The sequence below is a fragment of the Amblyomma mixtum genome, chromosome 2 (assembly GCF_055824585.1).
Source record: "Amblyomma mixtum isolate Tamu chromosome 2, ASM5582458v1, whole genome shotgun sequence".
Lineage (NCBI taxonomy): Eukaryota > Metazoa > Arthropoda > Arachnida > Ixodida > Ixodidae > Amblyomma > Amblyomma mixtum.
In genome coordinates this window covers 101,144,138-101,169,099 of record NC_143013.1, presented here as the reverse complement: position 1 = coordinate 101,169,099, position 24,962 = coordinate 101,144,138, and the positions used below count along the sequence as shown (strand labels likewise).

General features: G+C 48.9%; 1 protein-coding gene across 2 annotated transcripts in view; it reads right to left on the bottom strand.

Annotated features, from left to right (window-relative positions):
- Nucleotides 1–24,962, bottom strand: part of LOC149360313 (uncharacterized) — an 82,266-nt gene that overhangs the window by 10,210 nt on the left and 47,094 nt on the right. For both annotated transcript variants that reach the window (XM_089572279.1, XM_089572278.1), the window contains exon 2: nucleotides 8,839–11,247. In XM_089572279.1, coding sequence (XP_089428405.1) covers nucleotides 8,839–10,998 — 2,160 coding nt within the window. In that variant the 5' untranslated portion in view covers nucleotides 10,999–11,247. The remainder of the gene's footprint in view (nucleotides 1–8,838; nucleotides 11,248–24,962) is intronic.

The following is a 24,962-nucleotide window of genomic DNA, read 5'->3' as shown; positions in this document are numbered from 1 at the left end:
CGGGTTTTTTGCGGAACAAAACACCGCAGCAGCAGCACCCATTTGCAAATGTTGCTCTGGTGTAGACACACTAATTAAGTCCAACTTCCAACGTCATTTCAACGTGTCCCTGAGTCGTGGTAAAGGTCACTGCATTACACAGAACTCGCGGTTCCTAACACACAAGCTGCAACTTACGTTCTGATTCACGTATGGAAAAACAAACAACTAACATCCGTTCACGAACTCCACTTTATAACCGGGCAAAGTTTAAAATTGTTGTTAAGTATAGAAAATTTACCGCGCAGCCGTAGAAACGTTTCGCGCGGTTCCGGAGGAACCAAGAAAGGAAAAAAGAAGCGAGAGTCAGAAGCCTGACGCCGGTGTTCAGAAATTTCACTCCGGGCCTGTGCAGTATTGGGCAGCTTGGTCATCGCTCATCACATTGTTCTAGCGCGACAGCACAAGTGACAGACACAGACACAAAGTGACAGCGACACGGACGCTGTCGTCTTTCTTTCGTCCGTGTCGCCTCTCTCTGTTTCTGTCACATGCATTCGTCGCGGTGGAACCTGTACGCATTTCGTAGATGCGTCGCGTCAGTCTCAGAGGCGAAGAAGCCGCCGCGGTGGCTCAGCGGTTATGGTGCTCGGCTGCTGACCCGAAAGACGCGGGTTCGATCCCGGCCGCGGCGGCTGGAATTTCTTTGGAGGAGAAATTCTAGAGGCCCGTGTACTGTGCGATGTCAGTGCACGTTAAAGAACCCCAGGTGGTCGAAATTTCCGGAGCCCTTCACTACGGCGTCCCTCTTAGCCTGAGTTGCTTTGGGACGTTAAACCCCATAAACCAACCAAACCAACCAGAGGCGAAGAAACTCTAGCTGACGACAGGGTTGGTTTATGGATTTATGAGGTTTTAACGTCCCAAAGCGACTAAGGCAATGAGGGACACCGTTGTGGAGGGCTCCGGAAATTTCGACCACCTGGGGATCTTTAACGTGCTCTGACATCGAACAGCACTCGGGCGTCTCTTCAGTTTCGCCTCCATCGAAATTTGACCGGCGCGGCCGCGTGTTTCGGGTCAGCAGCCGAGCACCTTAACCACTGAGTTACCGCGGTGGCTGTGTGAACAAGGAAATTGTGAGTGTTCTACGCAATGGACATTTCGTATATATTACGGGGCTCTGCGCCCCGTGATTGCAGTGCGAGGCTTTGCTGGAGCGCGAACAAATGGCCTTTGCACTCGCCATGACTCTCTACTGCGAGCGCCTCGCTTCCCATCGCAGCGTAACGCAGTCCTCGTGTACGTAATAAACGGCTTGATGGTGACTCCTCTCACTAGAGGCGTAACAACGCTATTTCAAGATGCGGAACAGAGGTCTGGCATCGGTTACGTTTATCCGGGATGCTTTCAACTCCAGCTTTTTTGGAAATCACATTTAATTTAGAGACAGCTGTGGAATATTGTAAGATACTGTTATGAATACATTAATGGCAACGGCCTAACGTTCCAATGCGTCCTGAAATCTCGCTTTTAAAGTTTGCACTACACGCACCCTGCAGTTAAGACTGCCATAGAAAAACAATAGGGTGAGGTTTGTGATAATAAATAGCAAGGAACTGCAAGCGTCCCGAGGAGGGATCTGAGAATATATTGATCGTTATGGTGCAGTTTTCCGATATATGAGAATAAAGCTGCGCACACAAACAACTTCTCGTTGAAAAATGCGCTTGCCAGAATTACTCGGTGTGATTCTCTTAAATCAGATAACGAATATTATGCTTGACCAAGTGGAATTCCTGCAAGCATTCTTTAAAGACCGAAAACTAATAACGACGATTACGTTTTCGTTCCGATTCTTTGATTCCTACAATTCATCCACTTTCCCAGGCTTAGGACTCTCCCGGTCTCGGAAAACGCCTCGGAGCCAAAATATATTTTGATAGCAGGTTTGCCTCACCCGGAGTCCAGCCGATGGAAACTTCAGCATATAGCATTCATGCGCTAAAGTGTAAGCGACTACACGGCATAAAGCAGTTGATAACGCTTGATTCATTTCCGCCATCTGGGGTTACTTAGCGTGCACCGAATCTCAGGACAAAGCCAGCTTCTGTTTTCTTCCACCTTTTTTTTTGAACCTGAGTCAAACCTGAGTGCAGGATGAAGTAGCTGTTGAGTTTGCGCGGCCCATACATTTATGGCACTGCAGATGGAGCCCAGGGATCGCGTTTCTGTATATAGGCTCACACGCGCAGGTAAAGTCTTTGTCAAAAGTTTAGAGCCCAGGGGGTTTGCTTCTAAGCCTCACAGTGGGACTCGTGTAACATTCGTAGTAGTCCTACCCATTGGAGGAGGCAGGACCAGAAATCTTCTTACCTTCAGCAAATTTGCAGCGCTGGAGATGCATTACGAACCAGACAGCGTACTTCAGAAGCAAACCCCCTGGACTCCAAACTTTTCACAAAGGCAGTACCTATACAGATGGACGAGACTGTTCCTGTGTCAGCCTATGCCTTCAGTTGCTGCACTGCATAAGGGTGCCAAATTTCTGCGGCGAACAGGGAATAATTTCAAGCCTAGCCACTTCATCCATTAAGGTAGCCGAGCTCATAACTCCAAGCGTGCAAGAAACAGCAGACCATGCCGAACCCCGCATAAGGAGGAGAGAACTGCTACGGAGAAGGATCACCCACGTGCCTGGGGTTGGGTGCGGAAGCCTGCAGAGCGAAGTAGACATCAATGGACACTGTGCAGGTTTGGGCGTTCTCTGCAGTACGTGCGTTCAGGAGAAAGAGTGACGTATACCACGCGGCTTGGACTGGACTGCATCGCAGTGCCACGTTTTCGGTTAACTAGTATGGTACCCGGCAGTCGATGTCAGCACAACAGCCAGGATAGCAACGCGTGCTCAAGGGAAGTGCCGCTAGCGTAGCGGATCGAGCATGCTTGGCTCGCCATTGGTGTCTGAACTGCTAACTCAGACAGCACTGGTACTAATTCAGCACTGTTTCCCAAAGTCTCAGGCTTATAATGAGACTTTTTTACTGACATAAACGCGTTACAGAAGATGGGTGTTGGTTAAGTTGGTGCAGAAGGAGGTCCCAAAAACCGAAGATGTCAGGGTGACCTCCTATTACAGAATGCTTAATACAAATACGAAAAACATTTATTCAGAAACAGCAGCCTACCTCCGGTTTTGTCTTTTTATTTTCTCCGTCATTTAAAGAATTCCCGCGAAATATCAAAAGCCACGTGAATGTGTTTGGGGAACCGCATTCCAGCGCTCGAAACCGTGTTTTGAACGAAGGAAGTGTGTGGTGCTGGCCGTGGTTAAATGAGCGGCCCCTCAAGTCGACGGGATGCACAATGATAAAAAAACACAACTGTGGCTACCTTGAATTACCTGACTTCGTCTCTTTTCCTTCCTCGTTTTGTGTTTTGTTTTGTGTGTGATGACCGAATAAAAGATTCGTCTCAGTTGCTTGCTTTCGGTGGCCTGCCTATCACTTATCAAAGACAACGGCGCGCGCTTTCCGTGCTCCGTGTGAAGGTGCTCGCGCACTTTCGGTCCGATGACGCTCACTTCGACACGGTCAGTGCGGACGCTTAGTTCGTTCAGTACACGGTTGAGAGCGCTACAATACGGCAGTCCAAGAGTGCAATCAAATGCCTTTTTTTTTGTTTTTAATATTTCGAGAACGTTCTTTAAATGTGGGGAAAAAAACACACACACACACATACAGGACGTACGCTGCAAGCAAAAACTGGATCGGCTGTATCTAAGCCCCCTTTACAGCTTAGCGAAAGATACATGGGGCTAAAATAAGCATTAGAATGCTTGCATAATTACTTTAAGCTAGTTAAATAATTAGGCGGAACTTGAAAAATATTATCAGTTGCCCCACACCACGGCAAACAACACGTTGTTGGATCCGCAGAGCTGCGCTGTCCCAATTTTCAGTTAAACCTTTGGTCAAGTTACGTGAAAAAGCCTGTACACTCTCCTGCAGGGTACTGCAAACTGATAATCTCAGGGTCCTAATCTTAAGTCACTGGTTAGCGAAAACAGACGCACTTTCCTGCTATTTCATTTCTATCTAACTGTTCGGGTTCGATCCCGGCCGCGGTGGTCGAATTTCGATGGAGGCGAAATTCTAGGGGCCCGTCTACTGTGCGATGTCTGTGCATGTTAAAGAACTCCAGGTGGTGGAAATTTCCAGAGTCCTTCACTGCGGCGTCCCTCATAGCCTAAGTCGCTTAGGGACGTGAAACCCCAATAAACCAACCAACTAACCAATCACGGTCATAATCTTAAGTCATTGGTTAGCGAAAACAGACGAACATTCCTGCTATTTCATTTCTATCTGTTGTGAATACTTAGCTATCTATCGTAAGCTGCTGTTTCCTTGTCTGACGGTTGAAGGGCTTCCTGCCTGCTAACTTTAAAATGCCGCCGCTGTACATTCGTGTTAAGGTCCTCACTTATGGGCTGCAGTTCATACCCTGCTTGATTTCTGAGGGCAACATCGTCTGTGCCTTATATGTGAGCTTAAGTCACCAGCGCTGTACTTTCACGCGTCATGGAAGTACGAAGACGGCATCGAGACACAGATAGCGCACATCCCAAGTCGCACGCGCGGAAGAGATTCGAAAATGCCCGAGGGCTGTGCTTCGTGTAGGGGCGCTGCTGCATCCGGCTCCCCTAGAGAGACAAGGGATCGCGTAAGACCTCCAGAAAAACTGGCTGCGCGGCGCGACCTCGATGAGCGGTGAGCGAAAGCTCAAGCTGGGACAGGTTGCGTGACACGTTTCCCGGCGAACTCGCGGCGCAACGCGAAACAAAGCGGCGCAAAGCGAGATCGAGCCTTTCCCGATAAAATCAGACGGGCGGCGAAAGAAGCGGAAAGCGCCGAACTCGCGAAGTGCGGGGACCTGCGGACGCCGACACCAGGAAGCAAGGCCCGTATCTTCGGCGTTCGAAGTGATACCGCAGTGCTGCAGTGCTCTGTGTTCCGAGGGGGAGACTTCCTCGACGTTAGCGGCGTGTATTTTGGTTTCAAACAGGACACGGCATGTAGTTGCGAGAAATACGTAATGCGGTCGACATTCACATTTTTCAAACGGAAGTTTGTTTACGAATGCTGAAGTTGGAAGAGCGAAATCTGCAAACGCGCCAACGCACGCGAATTAAGCATCGTTTGAGGCTGACAGTGTCGACGAGCGGGTTCATTAATGTTAGTTGGCCTACAAGAATAAGCGACGGGTCAGAAAGAGCAGGAGTGCGTGTAGCGTTCTACAATGTTGGGGCACTCTTTCCTGGACGTTGTGTGTTACTGCACTTGCTGGTCGTAGCTGATTACAGTTATCCAGGTAGTACCGAACATTAGAGCGGTGTTATAATAATGTTATGCAAGTTGCAGTAACGGTATATGTTGCGTTGCGACGTTGAATTACCGTTACAAATTAACATATAACGTTAAAACTTATGCTTGTGAAATATGGGATCCATACCACAAAAAGCTAATATTTAAACTTGAGCAGGTACAGAGACGGGCCTTACGCTTCGTTTTCTCTCAATACCGAAGGCTGGATTCCGTGACACCCCTTAATGCGAAAGCTGATTTGCCTTTCCTTTCTCAGAGGCGAAAAGAAAAAAAGACAATCATTTTTATTGTGTCATTAATAGTTTAGTGCATGTGAGAAAAGAGCGATACATAAACGAAACAAGAACACGCATAAGCCGCAATAAACGTAGTAGACATGTCCAAATAGAGAAATTTCACAAGGACTGTTCCAAATATTCCTTTTTTCCTGTAACAGCGTCCGAATGGAATAGGCTGCCAAACGAAGTTGTAAATGCACATTCTCGAGAACAATTTTCCGTCCGTCTTGCTAAACATATAAAGCAATGAAGTATAAAAGGGGAATCTTTTATTACCTACAATTTTTCACCTGTATTTTATGATTGTACTTTGTTAACACTGTTTTATTGATTCTACTGTATTGACGGCCTCTTGTTCCTGCTGCTTTGCGTATTCCACAAGTTTGATGTTGTGTCCACTCCTATCTTTGTCCAGGTTGGACCGATAGTATGTACAAATAAATATTATAAGTTAGAGTCATAACTATAAAACAACATCACAAATATACTTCAAGCACTAGTTCCCAGAACTTTTCCCACTGTTCTTAGAGTAAAGAAATTTTTCTACTAGCAGTACTTAGCAACCGCATATCTTAGTACTCGTCATAGACTGCATACAAAGCCCCATTATTCTGTTAGAAAACGTTGGTCATTACCCATTCACCACTATAACTCATGAGACAGCCTTCAGTAATGGATATATAAGCTTGACATCATGGTAACGGCTCGGAGGTGGGCAAATACGAGTTGCATGTTGTACCACATTGTGGAGCTCAAGTGTCGCCCTCATTGTCGGTCCAAGCATGCAAATCGTTGTAAGTTGCCTGCCGTCACAACTAGCGGGCCTGCACGCTTGTGCAGGGCGGCCTCACCATTTCCGAGAGCGTAACATTTATGTCACATTTATTTCGTTTAAATGTTTCATTAATGCTAACGTTCTTCTGTAACATTACAAACACGTAAGTAAAAAGCACGTTAAGAACATTGATATAACATTTGACCAAAAAAAAATTACATTATTGTAATGTTTCGCAAACCGATGCAAACCGATGCAAACCTGCAAATTCATTTAAGCAGCGAAGCCCACAAGAACGATAACAGCGCATGAACAGGACTGTAGCGATACGTATGTGCGTTAATTAGCCTCGTTTCTGACCGAACTTCGAAGCTGAATTTCTTTAGTTTATATTCATAACTATACATACCTTAGATGCGTTTTATACAGGTGGAGAGATACTATAAGCGTCATATAAAACGTGAACTGGAAAGCTGGAAGGTATTACAGTATGGAGGCAGAATACTAGAGCGATTGATTTTCGCATCGAAGGCGCAAAGACCGCTCTTGGGAAGTGTTAATGCACAGCACCCGTATTTGCTCTCCAACCGCCAACATTTTTGAATGTTTGTGCTCGTTTTTCATTCGACGCTGATAGTATCTGATTTGTTTCCTACGACAGTCCTAACTACTAGTTGCAAGCACAGAACAAACATAAAAGCAAGATTTTGCTACGCATCTAATAGTTAGATTATTCCCATCAGTGTGTTCATACCAGTATCTTATAATATTTCACAGTCTCCTCGCAATTATTGCGAAAACCAACTCCGCTGATTTTCTCTGCCAGTCTTGACTACTCTAGTGCTCGTAGGACAAGCTTTAAAAGCAATATTTTTCAATGCATCGCAAGTTTAGACCGTTTCGATCAGTACGTTTACAAAAATAATTTACAACATTCCACTGCTGTCTCACAATTAGAAGATATGTTCAAGAGGGCTGGGCTTGCAGTGCAGGAATGCTTTCTGTAAGTTTCAGTTTCATCGTGATAACGGTCTCCATGTTACCAGTCAGAATCGTGTGATCTGGGACAGTCGATCTTATCAGATTACTTTCTATGCCATGGATCTGGTCCACTTAGCAGGGGTAGGTCAACGAGAGGTGCGCCATAAAGACCCCCACGACGGTTAGAAAAACTGTGCAGAGGGTGTGTCCGCGCCTATAGCTCCAGAGTTATAAACTCTACGCCCTGTCGCATGGCTGATGTCGAAAGAGGAGCAGAGGACGTGAGAGCTGCTGCACGTTCTTTACATCGGTGCTGCCAAAGAACAGGTAGCGAGGGCGCATGGAGGCGTAGTTGAGCGATAAAAGGTGCCCTCGTATGAGTGCGATGGTACATGCCCTTAACAGTTATCAAGCGTTATGCATCTGGCCACTTTTGTTCTTCCTGGGGGACAATATTTGGGCGTGTGTGGATGACTCTAGCCGAAACTTTAGCATGTTGAAAAGTCAGTTTTAATCTAGCGCATCAAAGTATTACATCTACAACAAGGCTAAAATTTCCGGCACTAAGGGGCACATAGGGTCTATAGCAATGCCTTTATTTTTCGATAAACTTTCATTTTTCCTGATCGCCAAACTAAAATTGCGCCACCTTAGTGGCCCGGTTGCCAGGAGCGCTGTTAGGCAACGGGTACTGGACGATAGCAGGTGGGCAGCTAAGGTATTTAAATACTTATATAGAAAGAGAGTTGACTCACAGTGGCTGAAAAGAACTAGAAAACTAACCAGTAAGTATGCCGGTCATCAGGACGGAGAAAGAAAGAGCATTAAACGACAGGTTAAAAACTCGGAAGTTCAAAATTGGATTAATTCAATGGAAAAGAAGCATAGTGTAGAACTATATCGATACTGGAAAAGGCAGATCAGGAAAGAATTTTTCTATGACAACTCTAGAGGCAGTGAAGCTAGGTCAGGGTCTTTGAAGCTAGGTCAGGGTGTCTTAGAACGCGCAGCTACAAAAAAAAATCAACGAAGATGATGACACATGTGCAGTGTGTTGTAGATCTGTGGAAACAATTGAACACCTGATACTCAAATGTGATGGTACCCATCCAGATGTCGATGCAGGCACAGTCACTCTTTCTGAGGCTCTAGGCTTTAAAGATAACAATGGTCATGTAAATAAATCTGCACTGGAAGTTAGCAAAAAGCGATTGGAGGATTGGCGGCTGAAAAGCAGAGATGTGGCATAAGGTTAGAAGTGTAGGAAACCGTAGTGAAAGAAGATGGCGAATCTTAATGCGAATTAACAACACAGATGAACAAAAATAAAGCTGAGAATGGTGGCCATTGCCACACCCCGTTTCAAACGGGGCGCTTCTGTCCATACATCCATTCATCCATCGAAAATCTAGGTATGGCCCCAAAATGAACAGGCTCTCACCTTTGGGTATCGAGAGAACTTGATCTCCCTGCTGTTCTTGCTGGTGAGAATGTTGAGCGCGTTGCCGTCCACGGTGCCGGGACCGAGACGCGGGACGTGGGTGCGGCAGTAGACGTCCGTGTCGCGGGTGTCCCGCTGGTTGGTGAAGAAGGTCTGCAGCGTGAGCTTCACTCCGCACTCTCGACACTTGAAGCAGCCGCTGTGCAGCAGCACTCCGGGCTTGGGCGTCACCATCTCCTTGGGGTAGACGCGGTCCCCGCACCGCGTGCAGCCCTGCGGCCGCGCGCTCTCGGGGGCCGCCTGGCTGCTCGGCTCCTGCTCTGCGCGGCCCTCCCTGCGCTGTTGGCGCCCGTCCCTGTCCTCCCACTCGTCGTGATCCTTGTTCTTCTCCCGCGCGTCGTCCCTGAAGCTGTGCGACTGCCGGTCGTTGTTCGCGCGATCCCGGTCAGTTTGCTGCCGGTTTTTGTACGAGTTCGAGTCAAGGCGCCCGTTCGGTCTCTCGAACGGACCGTAGTCTCGAAGGCGCCCCTGCGGTTCTTCCCTGGGAATGTTCTCCACGTCGTCTGGTCGCCTCATCCGGCGCTCGCTGGAGTGCGCGGAATGAACGGGTTGCTCGCTCCGGCCGTCGTCGACATCTTGTCTGTACGGCGACGGCTCCCGGCGGTGCGTGGCATTGGCCCGATCGGCCTCCCTCGGCGGACGGTGCGGCTCGGTCTCAGCGGGAGGCCTCGTTTGCGAGTGGCCCCTCGGCGCTTGCTCTCTGCGGTAAGCAGCTTTGTCGGCTTCTCTGGACGGCCGATGGGGACCGGACTCGGCGGATGGCCTCGCGAGTGGCCGCTCGATCGCAGCTTCTACGTCTTCGCGGCGGTAGCGATCGACCTCCCTGGACGGCCGGTGTGGCTCAGCATCGGCGACGGGCCGTGTCAGGGAGTGTCCTCTCGCGGCTTCCCTTTCTTCGCGACGGTAGCTTGCCCGCTCGGCCTCCCTGGAAGGACGGTGTGGCTCGACATCACCATTGGGCCTCGTCAGTGAGTGTCCTCTGCGAGGTTCTCCGTCGCGGCGGTAGTTGGCTCTGTCCACTTCTCTGGACGGGCGATATGGCTCAGACTCAGATACTGGCCTCATGAGTGACTGCCTCGTAAGCGGCTCAGCAGGCTCCCGCCGATAGACTATGCGGTCGATTTCTCTGGTTGGCCGATGGGGTTCTGACTCGTCGACGGTCTTGGCGGAAGACTGTTCAGTGAAAGTCTCACTGTCCTCCGGCCGGTAAGGAGGCTCGTTCATGCTGTACCGCTGCCTGAGAGGTCGCTCTTTGTGCACTTGTTCGTTTTGGCGACGCTGGGGGTCTCTGAGACTGAAGTTTTCGTCGTACCTTTCGTCGCTGAAGTAGTCTCGGAATGAGTGTTTCCGGTGCCTCCTGTAGATATCCACGTCCTTCTCGCGAGTAGGGCTTTCTTTCTTTTGCCCTCTCGGAGTTCTCACCGGCGCTCGCGCATTCTTTCTCTCATTGTGATCCTCGACAGACTTGGATCCCCAGTTGCCGTTATCAACCGGCGACGCTTGCCGCCTCTTGCCGCCATTGGGTACCTCTTCACCGGGGCTTCCCGTGTCGCCGTTGTTACGAAACTCCTCTAGCGAAAGCCTTTCGTCAGAGTCGAAGCTTTCTGACACGCGCGAGAACGACTTTGGGCTCTGGGACTTCTCCCGCGGTGTATCAGGCACGTCTTCGCCTGTAGTTCCTTTCTCAGACGAAAGAGTCCGGGTGAACAAAGCGGGCAGTTCTTTACGAGCAGGCCTTTTCAGGGAGAAGTCTTCTATCGGCTGCTCCGACTTTGATAAACTGTCCTCTTCGGACGATGGATCCTTCGACTTCCTCTCTGGAGACTTGGAGGCTCTCTTGTCTTTCTTCTTGGCATCCTTCTTCCTAGTGATGAGTCCTATCAGGCCGGCCCTGGATTTGCTCTTCGACGCCGTCTTCTCTTCGCTGCCGTCGTCCGAGCGGGCACCAGGGCTTGGCTGCGGGATCTCGTCCTGCTTGACGGGTACGTAGAGTTGCTGCTGCACCTTCAATGCTTCCTGGAGCCGCGTCCAGCTGGAGCCGTAGTCCCTCAGCCCCAGCTCGAACATGGCCACGTCGCGTTGCTGAGGCATGGCTGACATTTCACTCGCGCACCCGCACTGCGCCACAGCACGACCACACACACTCACCACGCACACGGTCGGCTTCCTGCACGTCGCACGCTCTCACCGGAGGAGCGCAGCAGCGCCCCGAGGCAGCACTCTTGCCGCCGCGGCGGTGCCAGGCGGACTGCGCGGAGCGTTGCCGGCGGGCCCCCGGCTTGCGTGCTCCAGATTCCTTATCGGTGGTGGCGGCGGCGAGCCATCTTCTCGCGCAGTCTCCGTCCGGGGCTGCTGCGAGCCAGAAAGGAAATGGAGTCAGGGCAAAAGTGGCGCGCCGAGGGAAAATGTGCGACCAGCTGGAACGCGCGTTACATAACAATGAGCTTGGCCCCGCGCGCGCCCCCGTGGAAAAGCGAGCGGGCGGAAGCGACGCAGCCGCCAGAGGACGCGTGTTCGGACGGTGCACGTCCGCTCGGCAGGTGTGCCGGCCGACGCCGCAACGGAAAGCGCGCCGAACGAGGTGGCGGGCCAGAAGGGGACGCTGCACAGCCTTTCTCCCCTGGCCGATGCCAGCGTCAGGCTACTTTCCGTTTCAATGCGATATTCATTAGCGAAGGACGCCAGAAGCGGCCGGGATAAGAGCTTCCGGCGTTAGGCCTGCAAGGTACTCACACAGCCGCTGGGCTGCTTTAGGAGCTGAGGCGCGTTTTGAGAAGTGCCGCTTTTGTAGTGGCCGTACCGAGAGCTGTCTGCACCGGTGTACAGCACCGATTTTGGAGCTTGCGCAATGAGGGACTTGTCGTGGGCCCAAGAGAGCACTGGCGATCTGTGTGGGTTTGCTCGAAGGCTGACCTCATAGGCAAAGACCTGTGTTTCTCATACCGACGCACCGATTAGAAAGAAATAGAGGTGGCTGCTAGGACGCTCATTACCGATGTCGGCCACAAGGGCCATTTGCACTGTATGGCTTCTGCCGTCAAAGGCGCAGGTTTCGTTAACAGATTTATATTCTTTTAATCACTACCTCTTTGACAGTGTACAAGTTTTTAGTGGCCGTTGCAGAACGAAGTAATCATTCAGCCTATTTCTATGATTGCAGGAAAAGAAGCACTTCAGGCAGATGGTGCGGAGCACCTTTTTTAAGTTCTCTGCACAGCCTTCTGTAATGCATAGCGTCGATGTCTTAGGCGGGAGACCAACTAAAACTAGCGAAATGTCCATCAAAAGTTTCCGACGGCGAATGGCGCAAAAGCTGACCCTTCTGCACAAGTTCGTCCATATCGATGTTTTTATTACCGATTTACTTTGTCTGCGCCACTGCACGGCTACAAAAGGAATTTGACATATTTAAAAACTTCATTACCGGCGCCCAGCAAAGGAAAAGATAGTGACGGACAGCAGCTGCTGTTGCACCTCTCGTCTGCAGCGTTCCACTGACACCCCGACCGGCATTTCTGGTGGATGGCAACGGCTGCCAAGTATATATATATATATATATATGTATATATATATATATATATATATATATATATATGAGAGAAGCGAACAGCCACAGAAACCAAGGGGCACAGGGGATTTTTAATTAATTTCTTTATTTCGTGGTGTTGATCAATTTATAATATTACTGAATATGTTATCGCTTAAAGCTACTTGATTAGAAAAGCAGAAGAAAAAACAACCACATGCTGCCGGTGGGATCCGAACCCACGACCTCCGAATTACGCGTCCGGTGCTCTACCGCTGAGCTACGGCGACGGCTTTAAGAATTTTTTGCGCAAAATGGTTACCCGTATATATATATATATATATATATATATATATATATATATATATATATATATAAAATAGAGCACTTATATACATAAAACAATTTTTGAAGGCCAGCTGCCATGTGGATTACGGCCGGTTCATACATCGCCAAGTTATGACGGGTAACCATTTTGCGCAAAAAATTCTTAAAATAAAAAAAGTCAACTCTACTTACCGAAATTACACAGACATGACCCTATAACACACCCGGCCAGCACACGAGCACTGCATTCACTTGCGCATTTTTCGGATTTTGCGCATCGCGTCTTCCTGCAAGGGAGTCGTGCCGTACAGGGTACCGGCTAAATAGTTTTGTCGGGCTAACTATGGCGGTACAGGAATGATTAAGCTGCCGTGCACCTGTTTCTAATGTACCAAAAGAACGGCGCTTCAGACAATGAGAAGATGTTTGCTTTTTTTGCAATAAGAAGCGGTACCCCTATTGTACCATTTTTTTTGTTTGCTTTGTTGCTGACGAAACCGCACCGCTGTGTAATGCCATGGGAGTTTGTTTGTTACGGCGAGGGCATTGTTAAAATACACGGGCTGGCGCTGCTGAGTACCAAGGATTGGAAGACATCGAGTGTCAGCGGGAGTGTACCGATAAAAGCTGTCAAAATGGTTGTTGTCTGGAAACACAAACAAGACTTCCTCAGCCTGTCCTAGCCTACTTACTTTGAAAGTAGTGGGATGAAATGTCTAAAATTCCGAAATGAAATGACTTAATTTCGTACATACGAGTAATTCTTACGTAGATAATGATTTATCAAATATTATGTAATCGCCTTGCAACACTAGAGACAAAGCGGAGGGAATTATTGCGAACGGCAGTTAGAGAAAGTGAAAAGCGCGTACAAATTGTTTAGTGAGAATTCTCTTCAAAAAGGCTTCTAAGATCGCAAAAGACGAAAAATTGGCAATGAAGCACTTGTTTACAATTTTCGGCGCCAACACAGCGCGCTTGGAACTGTGCCGTCGTCAACCTGACAGAAAAGCTGCCTGGAACACGGCCAGACGGCCAACTGCAGCAACTGGCCGAACGGCTCAATAGAAGATCGATATTCGTGCAAGTATGTCCAGCAGACGCGGCGGATCCGTTTGGCCTCCGCAGGCGATATCAGCGCGAAATGTTCAGGTATGCTCTCTGGGATTTATACCCGTGTGAACGTCGCGGCGTGACCTCGCATACAGAGTTCCCTATCGGCGTAGAGCATCTCGGTGCGCATTCTTGATTTTTCTTTCGACCATCGAAAGCAGAGGAAGAAATTGGTAGGGGTTTAACGTAGTATCGAAAGCAGAGGAAAAAATTGGTAGGGGTTTAACGTAGTATCGAAAGCAGAGGAAAAAAGTGGTATGGGTTTAACGTAGTATCGAAAGCAGAGGAAAAAATTGGTAGGGGTTTAACATAGTTAAACCGAGTAGATGTGCGAAAGCAGGTGTTCATTCTTCAGTTGGAGAGGACGGTTATGCTTCGCCTTAAGGGTATGACGCGGATGGGATGTTATGGCCGTAAATCTATAGATTGTCTATAGACTGTCTATGACATTTGTATTGCCTATTCTGCATAAATGCATAAATTCTGCATAAATGCAGAATTGCTCATTCTCTACTTAACATTCGTAGATGGCGGCGAGTCCTCATACCACTACCATCACAATGGCTCAGCGGTTAAATGATGCACCACTGCACTGGCAGGTGGCTGTTTCTACCACAGCCAACGGTAGAGAATGTGCGACCCATGTTGCTCTTCCCGAGCACCCTCTGAAGCGGTTGCTAGGCAACGACGACTCAAGGTCGTTTGGAAGCCGCAACGCCACGAGCATACGCGACGAGCCGAGCTGGGCTCCAGTAGTGTTGCTTTCGCAACAAAAAGGAGAAAACCACGGGTGCTTCTCGGCAGGACGCTCGGAATGCTTCTACGATATGCGGAATATTAAGTTGAAAGGGCAAGATATGGCTCTTTCTACACGCAGAGGAAGAAATTAAGCAAGCTTCGAGCACCACGCCGCCCAACGGTCTGCCGGAGGACAGGTTGTTTCCCCAGCGCCGGTTTCCCGCCAAGTGGGCCAGCGGGCCCGGTGCTTCCGCGTGTCCGCTATAGACGCCGCCAACGGCAGCTGGACGAGCAAGTTTTAGCAACGGCCTCCAGCTGCTTTGCGGCCGTCGGCTGCGTGTATAAAAGCGCGCCGCATTCCAGCTGACACGGCGTTTTCTTTTTTTCCCGCTCTTCTGCTCACCCCGGGGTCGCGCGCCTTTCTCGAAGGGCCAGTCTAACCCAATTGCCAAAGTGGACGGCCTTGGAAGAGCATGCCTGTCCGCTCCACGTGTTAAAGGCGCCGCCGTCGGAGTCGGACGCCCCCCGGCTGTTGCCGCCAAGCGGGCTTCGTTTCCTGGGGAAACGCGGCATTTTGAGCGAGCCCGATAGAAGCCGGCTCGATTGCTGTGTGCGTCAAGCCGGGTTTTGTCAGTCAGCCTGGCGCGAATGCTGGTGGGTTGGCCCGGTTGGGTTCAGTGCGCTGTGCTGCCGGCTCAACTAGTCCGCTTGCACCATGCAACAACAACGGTGCCCGTCATTACTGTTCAACGCGTCCCCCTTTCTTCAACGCGCTGTTGGAAAACTTACGCGGGCACTTTCGAGTCGAGTTAGGAAAACGTGGCGGCACGCAGCGCAATCTGAGACACCTGTTTTGAGGAAAAGTTTTGCCGGTTTCTCTACACTTTGTAGAACGATTCGTGCGCCACTGACACCGTATTCCTTGACTATTTCTTGCCTCACCAGAGCGAAAATCTGAACGAGAATGTGTTCCTTTTCTGGTATACCCTAGATTTTGGGGGATCCTAATCGTAATGACAGCCACGCTTTGCTTTGTGGTAGTAGCAGCCGTAATCATTTCATTGCGGTTAAAACCAAACCTCGTGGAAACCACTCATATCAGTTCTGAGTGAGGAAATAGTGATGGCGTCCGGCCTTGCACTTTACAAAACGAGTATCAACAGCTTCACTTTGTCAAGTGCCTCGCCTTTGTAATGCCACCACATAAACAGAACCTCAACTCTGAGCATCGCCAACATTCGTGATTGGACCTGCAAGCCATGATTCACCTAAATCTGATTGCTGGCTTCCACTCATGGATGATTACTAAAACCACAGGGTGAGAAAGTTGACTACCTTGTCCAAAGTCCAAGTGAAGACTCCTGGTATGCGAGAAGGTTAGGAAAGAGTGAGACATTTTTCAAGACCAATTTATCCCTGAGGAGGCATTTTAACACGGAATGCATGTTAGACCCAAGGCGGTTTTTGTTTGTGAAAGCTTTCAGTGCCCTGGGCTATAGTGTCCTATTTATTTGTGTCACTGATTCCTGCCATAGCCGTCGGAGTGGTGAATGACCGCAGCACTGCATGCGAGAGTTTGACACAGATCTGTAGCGTATGCCGCGACATTCGATGACTTGTCCGGATGTTTGCGCTAAAGAGACCAAGATTCTCCTGCTTACAATTCCACCTTTCCCCTTGCATTTGAAATCTAGAGAATGCTCTATAGTCCATGATAGAATTGCTACATTCTAGGAGCATTCTGTTGAATGCTCTATAGCACACAATTTGTTTCGCTTGTCAATGAAGTTGAATACTGCCTTACATGACGACCATATTGTTTCATGCGGTAGGGCTGTATACTCATTACGTGAAAAATATAGCCTGGTTCCTTGCGTACAGTACAAGCTTCAGTGATTTGGTGAGAGTCGTGTTCGTCCCAAAGGGACTAACCAAGAGCCCACCCTTTACGACTGGATAATCTGGTTCAGAGAAAGGCATTCGGTGCTTCCCCGTTTCTGTACAAAGCGACTCCATTTCACGACAAGGTTACAGCCCTTTTGAAAGCAGGAAAGCAGTTCCGACGCACGCGAAACTTCGTAATTATCCGCACCCGCCTACGTTCCTCGGCTTCGTCATGCCTCATGCTCTCATTCTCGTGCGAGTAGGAGAGGACATGGGAGCATACCTGTCTTCATGAGAGTGTTAATAAGGAGAAAAAGGACAGCTGCATGCATACACACGTTCACTCGTAAGCAAACAAGCAGCGAGTCCAACCTTGAGAACCGGCCGCCTACTCCGTTCGTCTGTCGTTAATGCCAACCCTTACAAAAAAGTTTTAGACAGTCTATAGAGTGTCTATAAACTTCTGTCTATAAAGTCTATAGACTGTCTATAAACAAGTCCTAGAGAACAGTCTATAGGCAATACATATGCCATAGGCAGTCTATAGACAATGAATAGGAAGTCAGTAGTGTCAATAAGACGTCTATAGACTGTCTATAGACCATTTTTATAAGGGAACACCGGCGGTTCGTGTTCATTCGCGAACTTCGCTTCGATGACGCAAACTTCTTTCCTTACCTATACCGCCTTGCTCCTGAGCGCATTCGATAATTCGCCCGCGTCAGTCAGCAGTCCCGTCACTCCCGTGTCAACGATCAGCGGTCCACATCCGCAGTCTTCGCAGTGAACGCGAGCGTGGGCAGCGACGTCTCTCACCCAACGCGTGTAGCGCCTGTCGTCCCGCCCACGCTGGCCCGAATGTCTTCGGCGTCATCCGGCACACGACGTCCACGACCTTGCGGCGTGTTTCTGTTTCGCGGGGATTGTTTTCTTTCTCGGCTGGGCGCGCAGCTGGTGCGTCGACTTTCCGGGAGCAATGAAAGCTGCAGAAAGAAAATGCCGCAACTTTCCGCGTACTTTCTTCGTTCGAGGTGCGTGTATGGCTTCGGGCGAGCGTGTGCTATATAACACAACACGGCCGCGCTTCCTCGTTGTTCGTTGCGGCTTTCTCCGCAGTCGCGTGATGCGTGCGGCCTGCACTGTCGCGGGAGATGTTTTTAGCGCATGATGCCCAGCAGGGAGCTCCCTGTTCTATGACCTTTCAGACGGGTCGCGGGCACTGAAAAGTAAAACGAAAACCATGGGGCAGTACCCCAGTTAGCCCGATCATCTCGTGGCTAGCTTCAAAGCTATACGCATCTGAGGGGTTTTAAAATATCATATGAAGCGCTTTACGGTTGTCCGTTTTCGTCTAGCAGCAGAGCTATTATCTGACTTCGTCATATGGCCTACCGAAACACAGATGAGCGAGATGTTCAGAAATGCACCGAACGATACGGGGAGACTTGTCAGAGAGAAGCGTGTGACCGATGATCTATGGTCTCACTTCTGTACCACGTGGGGCATTTTTGTGTCGTTTGAATGCGCGGTTAATTAATCACGGAGTTTTCTCAAAGCTCTCTCCAGGGCCCCGACCTTGGTGTCCATGTCGCCTTCATTAATGCTCAAGCTTTGGAATATGATACACAGGCTCAGTCGACTCTTGCGTGCATGGCGCTAGATAGTCTTCAGCAGATCTTCACTTGTAGGAGGTTCCAACAGCATTTATCGCGTGCAGGTGCTGATCTGCCCGCACTGCGCAGAGCATGAGAGAGCGTACTTTTGTTTTGGTTTTGTTTAGTTTATGGGGTTAATGTCCTAAAGCGACTCAGGCTATGAGGGACGCCGTAGTGAATGGCTCTGGAAATTTCGACCAACTGGGGTTCTTTCACGTGCACTGACATCGCACAGTACATGGGCCTCTAGAATTTGACCTCCATCGAAATTCTACCGCCGCTGCCGGGATCGAACCCGCGTCTTTCGGGTCAGCAGCCGGGCACCATAACCACTGAGACACCGGCGGCAAATTTTTCCGTAACCAAACTCAACAAAGTTTCTCAAAAAAGCCTCCCAACAATGCCTTCTGAGCTACAGTTGAAAGCCGTTATCTGGTAGGTCAAGGTGCGTTATCTGGTAGGTCAACCAGCAGAGGCCACCACATCCGCTAACCTGATCTTCCGCTCTGCCAGGAAGCTCTGGTTAAACGCATGACAGGGATCTTTTGGTGTTTAACACGGGACGACTGCAGTATTAAAGGCGTCTTATTCTGCCGGAACAAGAGGCAAAGCTATCGGTACGAAAAGTTTATTGCAACTAATCAGGCATTCATTGATATAAGTTAGAGTTCGCAGAATTTTGTGCTTGGCGGGAAAGGCGCCAGGGTGGAGGAAGAGTAGTTTACTTTCTTCCGCCGCTTTTAAGCCTGAGCTGTATGCAATCACCTGTGGATTAAGTCAGTAAATTATGTGTCCTTTTTCTGTAGCCTGTTTTGGATTCGTTTTCAACACTAAATGAACCCATGTTGCTTGCCCGCACCTTCAAAAGCAGCACGAATCCAAAGTTATATGCACTTCGTGTAGTGCTGAGTACTTCATGAAGCTAAAAATTATTGTACAATCGCGAACAGAACCAAACAGACCGTGGTTCGGCAATCATAGTATTGTGAGAATTTACCTAGCGAAAAGAAATAGGTGGTCGATGCATATGCAAGTAATATTTACTTTTTATTTGCTCATAAAGGCTTCTATTTCGGTTACACAACGCGTCAAAAAAGTTTGAATGTGGGAGCGTGGTGCGTATTATTCTGTCTGCGCCTGCATATGCCAGCCGTAATGTGTTACTGCCGCTTTTGTGCCCGTAATTACACATCAGATTGTCAAAGGACTGCGGAGAGCATTGCCTTTACATTATCGTGTGTTGCTCAATACTCAGGCATTTTTTTTTTTTTGAACATCCCTGAAATTCCCGGTGGGATTGAGGCAAATGCTGAAACCATGCGGGACTGCTTTTGTTGTTCATCTCATTTCTCTTCCTCGTGCTGGTGCCTTATTATCAGTAGTTTCTCTCTGGCACACATTGGGACTACCTTTCGAAAACTTTCACAAGTTGGATTAAAAGCGAGTCAGAAATGGACCACAAATAGAATTTTCTAGTTAAAGAACAAGCTACGGCTTTGAACTTTGGTGCTGAAATTATGGAAGAACAAAAAAAAAAGCAACTTGTGCGCTTCTCATTGTTAAAGTATTGGCGGAGCTAGGCAGGATCGATGGAGCCGTAACCTTGTCTCTTCATAAGTAGTCATTTCGGGCCCTGCTATTCGTCGGTTGCAGCAGCAATTTTTGTCCCTTTTGTGACGGTATGCTCGAATAGTCCTCTTGTTTGTATTTTTCCCGGCAGCATTGTTTCCCGCATTCGCTGATCCTTCATGTATGTCTAGAGAACTAAAACAACGCGTTTTCTTTTCTCTGGTACAGTCTTCGTTAAAAAAAAAACAAAAAAACACGCGGCTCAAGGGGTTTGTTTCTAAGCTGCGTACTAGACTGTATGGCACCCGCGGAAGTCCTAAGCTTTGGCGAGAGGTCAGAACAGGTGTCCCCCTTACCTTCGACAGGTATGGATTGCTGACGATGTGGAAGTGGTTACACAAAGCATTGCCCAGAAGCAAACCGGCGCGGGTTGTATATATCTTTGACAGGGCTGCACCTTTCCTGGTGCGTGGTTTTGATTTTTGCTCCTACGATAAAGTTGACGAAGATCGCGACAATGATGCCTTTATCTGTGTCTAAATATTCGCAAAACCCAGTCATCATGTTGCTTATGCAAATGAAAGAGGAATAATGAAAGCATGACGGAGATGACAATTACCAGTGTCATGCATAGAATAATTTTTTTATCCGCGATACAGGAAAAAAAAAACATTTTGGAGATTAAGGGAACAGAATACATTGAACAAATGGCTAGTTTTAACATGGCGGTAAAATTTACGGGAATATGTGCAGCTGTTGCATGACTGAACGAAACCTGTTAAATGTGCAATGTTAAAACGGAATGACTACAGCGATCCTGCTGCATACATTTTGTGATGCGCTCGGCTGCTGACCCGAAAGACGCGGGTTCGATCCCGGCCGCGGCGGCTGAATTTCGATGGAGGCGAAATTCTAGAGGCCGTGTACTGTGCGATGTCAGTGCACGTTAAAGAACCCCAGGTGGTGGAAATTTCCGGAGTCCTTCACTACGGCGTCCCTCATAGCCTGAGTCGCTTTGGGACGTTAAACCCCAATAAACCAAACTAAACCAAATATTTTGTTATGGTTTTTTATCTACTTACTGTATATCGAGCAGCGTTACCTCTAGTTGCTACGCAGAAACGAAAAGTGTCACTTTTCGTCGGCGAGAAATGGTAGGATCGGTAACTAGACATGAGCCTGAAAGTACTCGTACGTTCGCTGCCGATGTGACAGGTCGTCGATGTGGCGCCGTCTAGCCAGACGCGTTTCCTTTCTGCCCACCAGAAGCAAACAAGATTGCGTTCAACGCTTAAACATAAAAAACACTGGCGGAGACACAAAAAGCTTTCCACACTCGGTCGTCGTACTCCCCTAAGCAGGCAGCCGTCTCCAAAAGTGGAATCAGGCTGATGGTTTTTTCGTGTTCCTCAAGGCCACGCTCCGCATCGCTACTCTCCGCTCGTCAGGCGCATTTTTTTTTTCGTTATTTTTCCTCACTCCAGACGTCATGTGTCGGGTTCGCGCCGAGTTCAACCGCTTTGCTCCCTTTTAATGCATTACACGCCTGTCCGACGTCCTCGACCCGAGACGACTGCCATGTTTACGAAGCAACACGCCGAGAAAAATGCGTGTTGCCGCGTTGTTGAGCGTGTTCACAAGCGATGTCGATCTAGACGACGCCCGAAAGCTTCAACCTCATAACCTCGCTCTGCCTCCATTTTACAGGGGTCGTTCACAGCTCACACGCGTCAACGATGCATTAAACGTGGAGAAAACGTAAAAGGGCGATACGAATACTGCGACATAACTGCGAACACGAATCGCTCCAGCCACATATTAGATGGCTGAGCTTGTGCAGCTTCTACGCACCTTGAAGATGTGCAGAGGACGGCCGGGTAGGCATTTATCAAAATGTAACCTTGGTTCGCGCCTTCGGTGCCGTCGAACAGTCTGGTTGAGAAGTTGCGCGTTTATTAAGGCGAAAGCCTTTAATGCCTCATCATTGTCGACAGAAGGTTGTCAGCAGAGGTGTCCCGCTTTTCAGTTGGTCGAAATGGTTATAATGTCAGAGTGCGCGGATTAGAAGCAATGATTTCTTGTGAAACAGTGCAACGGCACAAGGCCAGAAGGACGAGAAAGACGATACACAGCGCTGCGCTGTGTATCGTCCCTTCTCGTCCTTCTGGCCTTGTGCCGTTGCGCTGTTTCACAAGAAATCATATCTGACCAACGTGCCCATCAGTTATTATTGATCGAAGTAATGAGGTCACCCACGGATGCCTGAAGCCCCCTTCTAGAGCAGACGACAACTAATAAAAATAGTTGTCCGCTTCGAAAGGGTGCGTATACCTAATTACTGCGTACAGAGCCATGGACACCACCGAACTCATCGAAGCAGAGAGAGAGTCGTGCTAAACAAGCAGTCAAAGTGTGTAGTTGAAATGTGTAGTCAAAGTGTGTAGTCAAATAAAGCACTAGTACAGCACAAACAGTCTCGCAGTCAATGCCAAACAGTGCGCCAGGAAAGGCTTTACCCTTACAGCACTTTAGAGAGCGTAAGTGCCCCCTGAATGTTTTGTAACTCTCCGGGGTCTCCAGCTTGTGGCGAGTCGTCCAGACTAAACTTTCCACTGAAACCACGCAAGGCGAAACCTCGGTTAACTCGCTCGCCCCGCTTCGCGGTAAGACAGGATTAGTCGACCGGGGAAACTGTAACCCGTCGTCATGCCCGAGCAGAGAAAAACGGTGCATCACCCAAACCATTGTGCTAGTACCGCTGTCGAAATACCGGTGAGTTTGGCGCGAAGTTTAGCACATCTTGGAGACAGGCGCCTGGCCGCACCGCAAAAACACAAAAGTAAGCAACAACTAGCACAGAATTTGCATTAACTGGTTTCAAATGCACTGCTTCAAACGGGTGCGTTTCGTAAGAGATGCGTGGATTCATTCAACATGCTTCAGTTCCTCACTGTTCTTGACGCGCAGAACAGCACTGCGGGATGGATCTTGAATGCTGACTGTGGCAGGCAGAAGAGATTGCACCTGCGAGCAGGATTCGGTATTGACAAAGATCATGAGTGAAAGAGTATATTGAATTAGTAGACGACGAAAAAAAAGTTCTCTGTCGCCAGCAATCCGGTAAAGAAGATTTCCACTTACATGCACATTTTTTTGTTTACTTCTAAAAGTCATTTTTTAAACAATCAGGCTGTGTTCGGCACCGTCGCAGAGGTAGCCGCGGGAACCACACTAGGCAGACCTGGGGAAACTTGTGCCCACCATCTCGGCAACATATCACTCCCATGCATTTTTCTGTTTCGATATGTACTTGTTTGCACAAAAATATTGATTTCGGTCCCCTTTGTGACCTCTAAGGGACAAACGAATGAAATGAAGTAAACTGAAATCATCACATAAGTTTATTTCACCCATTATTTTGACAGCCTGTTCGAGTCTTACAGTGCTGTCACAGCAACAACACCGCAAGGGACGTCCTTTTCAAAATGGACAGGCCGCTCTGTTTGCTGCTAGTCGGTGTAACGGAGCTGAGTTAACATCTGTAGATTCATAATAAAGCAATTTAAATGTACGTTGCACCGGCCTGAGCACAGACCAGGGACCTCCGAAAGTCATCATCATCAGACTGACTACGCCCACTGCAGGATAAAGGCCTCTCCCATGTCTCTCCAATTAACCCGGAATACCTCCTGTAAACAGGCAGTCAACGCTCTAATAAAGCAGAAAGGCACGCGCCGATGCTGTCGTCGGGTTACAACGCACGCAGCTTATAGGAGCAGTTTTAGTGGCGCCAGCAATGATGAAAGCACGAGAGTGCCGCGCGGAACGCCAGTGATAAAACAGCGCACAGTGTGTGCCCGGGTTAAACGCAGTTAAACGCCTGCGCTCTTTGTCATATGCCTATGAGGTCTTTCTACTTGCGCCTACACAGGGATGCGCGTCCTGAACGTTTATGCACTTCAATTTACCGTTCAGATCACATAAGTGCGCAGCATGCTTTACCAGCGCCCTCCTGCGGGTCCTTTAGAACTGTACAAGGTTGCTATTTTGGCTCTATTATCTGATTCTTACTACTGTACTGAATCACACGCGCTGGCTAATAGTCCTGTAGAATTCACGTGGCACAGACGTACAATGTGGATAGATGAATGGACTGATTGATTGATCGATGCATTTAGTAGAACATGCACAAAAGTGAGAAAGTTCAGCTGGTAGATGAATACTTGGCTTTGTGCTTCAGCCCTATAGGATGGCGGAAGAATGTCACTTCGGCCTCCGAAAGGTGGGTCCGTCGGCGACTTCACACAGCCTCCGAGCAATTTCACGCCGCTTACCAGCGAGCGATTTCGTGAGCACGCCCCTACTATACTCGGCACGCGTCGTTAATGGCGGCAGTGCTTTGGATCGGTAAGGCTTTGGATCGGCGGCGCCGTGTCCAAAGGCTCCGTGCGCGCGGCGCAGGTTAACGGGGCACTGGGACAGCCGATCGCGAACGAAAATATCGCCTCGGCGGCTTCGCTCTCGTGCCGTGCGGTGGGAAAAATCAGTGCCCTGACGAGCGCGAGAACGCTTGACCCTAATGCGGCGACAGAATGCGGTCTCCAAGCGCCAGTACGGTCCACCTTCTTGTCAATGACGTCAACGCTTTTAGCGAGGTCAACTCACACTGCGGGTGACCGACAGGCCGGGGCGCATGTTTCGTACGATTCCCGAGCGAATGACGCCGCTCTTTACCCTTGCTTCGGAGGGATGCTGGAGCGCGAATCCATTTCGAAACCACTTTGTACTGCCGACAGCACAGAGGTTCTCGGTTCACGTACAGTCTTTGTCAAAAGTTTAGAGCCCAGGGGGTTTGCTTCTAAGCCTTGTAGTGGGACGCCTGTAACATTCGTGGTAGTCCTAACCATTGTAGAAAACAGGACCATAAATCTTTCTACCTTCAGCAAATTTAGAGCGCTGGAGATTCATTACGAACCACACATGCTCAGAAGCAAATCCTCTGGGCTCCAAACTTTTGACAAAGGCTGTACATGTTCACGCGGGCGCACAATTTTGATTGCGTTCGAACATGTTTTCTCCTAAGTGTTATCTTGACCACTCTGCTTGACCCTGGGGCTGCAATGCATCGCAAATAAAATAAAATAAATAAAAATGAATGGAGGCTTGTTAGTGGGTGTGTTCTTTCACAGCGCACACTCGAAACAACGAATCAACTCTACATCGAAATGACTATAGTAAGACTCAACGCGTCA